General features: G+C 48.1%; 1 protein-coding gene across 1 annotated transcript; it reads left to right on the forward strand.

The window, feature by feature from the left end:
* Positions 1-655: 655 nt before the first annotated feature.
* LOC123158998 (lysosomal Pro-X carboxypeptidase) lies at positions 656-4,963 on the forward strand. Its single transcript, XM_044576802.1, has 10 exons — positions 656-1,199; positions 1,496-1,676; positions 1,906-2,039; positions 2,801-2,913; positions 3,555-3,678; positions 3,847-4,002; positions 4,101-4,253; positions 4,364-4,443; positions 4,558-4,607; positions 4,693-4,963. Exons 1-10 carry the CDS (start codon positions 732-734, stop codon positions 4,821-4,823), a joined length of 1,590 nt encoding a protein of 529 aa, XP_044432737.1. The 5' UTR covers positions 656-731; the 3' UTR covers positions 4,824-4,963.
* Positions 4,964-5,716: the final 753 nt, after the last annotated feature.

The raw sequence follows: 5,716 nt of genomic DNA on the forward strand, positions 1-5,716 counted from the left end.
GACAAGTTCTAGACCCCGCCCTCTAGCACACACTCCATCCACCGCCACTGCCCACGCCACCCGCTCCGCCAGCTGACGGCCATGGCAAAGCTGGCCGCCCCCATGGCCCACACCGCCCACATCCCACACCGCACGACGTGTCGTCGGCACCAGATCAGGCGGGGGCAGTCACACATGCCACCAAAGAGGGCCCCGCAACCGCCACACCATGCCAGAGTTCCAGAGCGCAGCCACCTCTCACGCTCGCCGTCGCGCCGCAGGCCCCCGCGACAACCTAGCGCCACCTCCCACAAAGCTGTCCTGCGCCAGCCAAACGATACGAGCTACCGACTCCGTTCCTAAATACAAGTCTTTTTACAGATTTTAATACATATTACATATAAATGTATATAGACATATTTTAGAGTGTAGATTCACTCATTTTGCTTTGTATGTTGATATTGAAACTTTGATTTAGGAATGGAGGGAGTAGTGCATTTATGAACTTGCTGTCAGATTTGGCACGTCTCGCGTCGCCGTGTAAAATCATCTGGGTCCGTCCAGTGCATCCATGACTGACAAGGCGAGCCAGACAAGAGTACTCCTTCAATGTACTAAATCAATGCGGCGCACACGACACGACCGTCTTGTCTCACGCACCCGCGCCTTCTTATTCTTAAACCACACCACACCACACCACTCGAGCGCAGTGACGAGAGCGAGGGAGCCACGAACAGGGTCGACGGGCAAACATGGCGGCCTCTTCCTCGCTCCTCGCCGTCGTCCCGGCGTTCCTCCTCCTCGTCGCGGCGTTCTCGCCCGCGCCGGCAGCAGCAGCGAGCCCCTCCAAGCGCCCCACCCACCAGCCTCCTCCTTTCCCCGCACGAGTTTCTCCCCTGCATCAGCGGGCGGCAAGCTCGAGCGGCAGGTACGCTGCCTCCGCCGTCTCCGCCGCGGCGGCGACGGACAACGGCACGGCGAAGCCCTTCACGGCGCACTACTTCCAGCAGGAGCTGGACCACTTCACCTTCACGCCCAACGCCTCCCGCCTCTTCTCCCAGAAGTACCTCCTCAACGACACCTTCTGGCGGCGGAAGCCCAACGCCGGGCCGCTGTTCGTGTACACCGGCAACGAGGGCGACATCGAGTGGTTCACCACCAACACCGGCTTCATGTTCGACATCGCGCCCGACTTCGGCGCCCTCCTCGTCTTCATCGAGGTACCCTGCTTTTACATCCTGCGCCATGGCTGATATTCTAAAGCTGACCATCATATCATCGGCGACCGTGCCTTGGTCCAAAATTTCGGTCGACGTGTTGATTCAATCGAGGCTTAGAAAAGCACCGAAAAATCCAAAGGCGATTGCGTTAACTGCACACCAGACACCATTGTCGCTGCTGTTTTAGCATTGGTACTTAAGCTTAATTAACGCTACTAATCAGGCTAGTCGTCAACAGTAATTAACAGTACTGTTGGACTTATATGTTAAAAAAAACTTGTGTGGGCGCTGTGCAGCATCGGTTCTACGGGGAGTCGAAGCCGTTCGGGAACGACTCGTACAAGTCGGCCGACACGCTGGGCTACCTGACGTCCACGCAGGCGCTCGCCGACTTCGCCGTCCTCATCACCAGCCTCAAGCAGAACCTCTCTGCCGTCGACGCCCCCGTCGTGGTCTTCGGTGGCTCCTACGGCGGCAGTAAGTCCCTCACTAATAAATGGTCATTTTTGCCTATTATATTCGTGCGTGCGACGTGCGGCTGGATCTGTTTGTTTAGTTTATTTCTATGATTGACTGTGTCTGCCGGCTCATAGTATTGTCGCGATTAGGATGAGCTAATCTAAAACTGACGCTGTCATGTGGATCTTCCAAAAACAAAAGTAAATAATGCTGTTGTTCTCTTGTGGCTGTTGACTGTTGTTTCTAGTGCTGGCCTCATGGTTCAGGCTCAAGTACCCCCACGTCGCCATGGGAGCTCTGGCGTCCTCTGCACCGATCCTGCAGTTCGACGACATCACGCCATGGTCTAGCTTCTACGACGCCGTCTCGCAGGACTTCAAGGTACAGTAGTACTACTTGAATTAATTACCACTGCCCCAAAAAATAAGTTGGTCAAATAATTTCTGGGCGGATGGCCCACTGTCACGGTCAAATTATTGGTCTTGACTTAGAACGCACGGCAGATTGACGTGGACCTACTACGTCCGTCTGCTGCAGACTGATCGACGGTGTCGGCTCTGAGTTATTAGTAGTACTGGATTTCACCTGGTGTCGTCTGGTAGCATGTCTCTCTTTCCTTTCCTGTAGTGTTATCAGTACCCTAGCGGCACCTTAATGGCTTTCAGTTGTTGGTTATGAATTGGTGATGGCGCTTTCCTTCATTAGCATGGAGTTTAATGAATGTGTTTCAATAGAATCTTTCAAGAAAAAAAATCAAGTGCGTGACTGAGATGGCACCGGCCAGCAAGTGATGTGGATGTCTTGGTGAGGTCTTGATTGTGAGTTCATGGTTAATGATTCAGATGTTGATTAGCTTGATTGTGACGCTCAACCGCGCCAAAGGGCTATCAATAGGCGGTTGCACGAATAAGGTCCTCGATTTTTCAAAAATATAGATAAATTGATGTATTTTGTTCATTATCAATAACCGATGACGCAGCCCAGTAGAGACGAGATATAACTAGGACTGGGAATAATGACATGTTGCTAGTGACATCTTTATCTGATTGATGGTTCATGGTTAGTCCTTCTTCCAAGCTGAAGTTTCCAAAAAAGATACAGCTGTTTATTTTGCTGACTGTAACATCCAACTAATTTTGCAGTCCGAGAGCCTGAATTGCTTCAGTGTCATCAAGGCGGTCTGGGACGTGCTCGATAACAGGGGATCAACCGAGGCAGGGCTCTTGGAGGTCAGCAAAACCTTCAGGGCCTGCAAGTAAGCTTTATCCAAGACACCACCTACTCTCAAGCATAACATACAAGGAGATTCTTTCTTCTTTTTCCTTTACTGAAAACTGCCGGGGACAGGTCAAAAAAGAAAACTGCTGGGAGACCCCATGTTAAAATATATTGCCCGTCTCTCTCCATCCAAAAGGTCTTGAGTTCAAGACCTTGCCAACACAGTATTAAAAAGAAGATTCTGCGACCATGTCTAGACGTGAGGGGGGAGTGTTGAAATATATTGCCGGTCTCTCTCTATCAGCTGGAACTTTTGGAGCAACTGGCTTGAGCATGAATTCAATACCCCACACTTTAACATTCATTAGTATAGGGAGAAAAACATGGGATTAAGACTGCAAGTATTGTTTTCTTTGTGTGAAGTGTAAGTAAAGCAAACAAATAGTCAAACCTTGTAGGCAGGAAATGCATGAAAAAAGATGACTTGCAGGCTTAGAGAACGTATATTAAGTCCAAAGGATAGATTTGCTACTGACATAGACACTCAGCTCAGCTGCATACATGACTGGACATGAAAACCTCATCTTGAAGAGATTGCCCTGAGTGGTGAACTAATGAAGAGCGCCATATTTGAACTAATGGATGATGACTGACGTTGTGTTATCCCTCAACTTTTAGGACCGTGCGCTTCCCTAGTTCGCTGTCCAACTGGCTATGGACGGCATTCACATACACAGCCATGGTGGACTATCCAACTCCAGCCAATTTCATGATGAATCTGCCTGCTTACCCTGTCAAGGAGGTTAGCCACTTGTAACCTAAGTTACATCCCTTACTCTTGCTTACATTACATTAAATGAATGATCAGGGAAACAAGAGTATTAGAGTTACCAAACTGAGTCATGCAAAAAGAGGACCTGTTTTCTTTTCCTCCTCTGCTAAGCATGTAATTCCCCTGACATTTCTGCAGATGTGCAAGATCATTGATTCTTTTCCCGCCGGAGCAGACGTCGTCGAAAAAGCTTTTGCAGCAGCGAGCCTGTACTACAATTACACAGGCGACCAGAAGTGCTTCGAGATGGAAGGTGGGGATGACCCCCATGGCCTCAGCGGCTGGGGCTGGCAGGTAAAATTCTGACTGACAGTAACATACATGTGGTTTACTGATAACACTGCAAGACTGAAGTTCGTATGTGTTTGTTTCCTGAAACAACTAATGTGCAGGCCTGCACAGAGATGGTCATGCCAATGACGGTGTCGAATGAGAGCATGTTTCCGCCATCCGGCTTCAGCTACGAAGAGAAGTCCGAGGGCTGCTTTGCCAGCTATGAGGTTCGCCCGAGGATGAACTGGATCACTACTGAATATGGTGGCCATGTAAGTTTATTTCAGATTTTTTTTAGTGTTTACATATGGACCGTCAGTAGCAACAATTGTTGGGTGGCATGTGCTCACCTGCTGCTACTGCATTGCACAATCCACTGCAGAAAATTGACAAAGTTCTCAAGAGGTTTGGGAGCAACATCATCTTCTCCAACGGGATGCGAGACCCGTGGAGTCGAGGGGGGTAAGAGTAAAAGATTTCACTATCTGAATTATTCAGTTGATAGTTTCAACCATTCAGGTATTTTTTTACCATAGTAAACAATACTAATATTCTTTCTTTTCAAAATTCTATCAGGGTTCTCAAGAACATATCATCCAACATCATTGCTCTTGTCACAGAGAAAGGTAAACATGAAGTTGCAGAAAATATGCAAGGTCCAAAGTATTCTGAACTTACTAACGCATGACTACTTGTGGTGGTGCTGTTCAGGGGCCCATCATTTGGACTTCAGATCTGCAACCAAGGATGATCCAGACTGGGTTGTAGAACAAAGGAGACAGGAAGTTGAGATCATACATGGATGGATAGATCAGTATAACAAGGACATTGCACAGATGTAGCAGTAAGAAGGCGTCATTGATTTTCACAGTTGAGGAAAATAAATATGTGGCTACATGCAAAAATATAAGGATTTGCCTTTCTTTTACAGGGCAATGGGTGCAAAAATTAAAATAACATATTAGTGCAACTGCAAATTCAATGACTTGTCACTCAACACCAGAAATTCTAAAACTTAAGCAGTCATACGCGAATCATGAATGCAAAGCTTCTCTTTGCTCTGAAACTGTTGCGATGAATATTGAACTCGGGGGCATACACGTACTTGCACTAGTAGAAAATGGGGCAATGGTCCAGGCCGGCTCAGCCCATTAGTCTCGGTTCAGTCTAGAACCGGGACCAATGGTGGCATTGGACCCGGTTCGTGAGCCCCGGGGGCCGGCCGAGCCACGTGGGCCATTGGTCCCGGTTCGTCTGGACCTTTTGGTCCCGGTTGGTGGGACGAAGCGGGACCAATGGGCCTCGTTCCTGGCCCACCACCATTGGCCCCGGTTGGTGGGATGAACCGGGACTAAAGGCAGCCCATTAGTCCCGGTTGGTGGCACGAACCGGGACTAAAGGGGTGGTCCTCGTTGCGGTCAGAGTTTAGTCCCACCTCGCCAACCGAAGGGCGCTCACACCCGTTTATAAGCCCCTCCTTCTCTGCCTTGTTGAGCTCCTCTCAAAGTGAAAATAGATGCCCTTATACAGGGAATTTGACCTAAATTCATATTGAATTTCTCTGAAGTTAGTAGAAATTTATTATGAATTTAGGTCTAATTTTCTCTATAAGCGCATCTATGCTCATTTTTTTAGTAAAGTTAATCACAACTATTTTTTCTTCTATTTATTTCTGAGTAGTTTTTTATATAGTTTTTTCTCTTTTCTGCTATATTTATTTTTTTCTATTTATTTC

The sequence above is a fragment of the Triticum aestivum genome, chromosome 7B (genome assembly GCF_018294505.1).
Source record: "Triticum aestivum cultivar Chinese Spring chromosome 7B, IWGSC CS RefSeq v2.1, whole genome shotgun sequence".
Taxonomy (NCBI): domain Eukaryota; kingdom Viridiplantae; phylum Streptophyta; class Magnoliopsida; order Poales; family Poaceae; genus Triticum; species Triticum aestivum.

Coding starts and splice junctions, on each gene's coding strand:
- LOC123158998 (XM_044576802.1), top strand. CDS start 732: ATGGCGGCCTCTTCCTCGCTCCTCGCCGTCGTCCCGGCGTTCCTCCTC. Junction 2,040..2,800: donor CCGTCTCGCAGGACTTCAAG/GTACAGTAGTAC, acceptor CTAATTTTGCAG/TCCGAGAGCCTGAATTGCTT. Junction 3,679..3,846: donor CTGCTTACCCTGTCAAGGAG/GTTAGCCACTTG, acceptor ACATTTCTGCAG/ATGTGCAAGATCATTGATTC.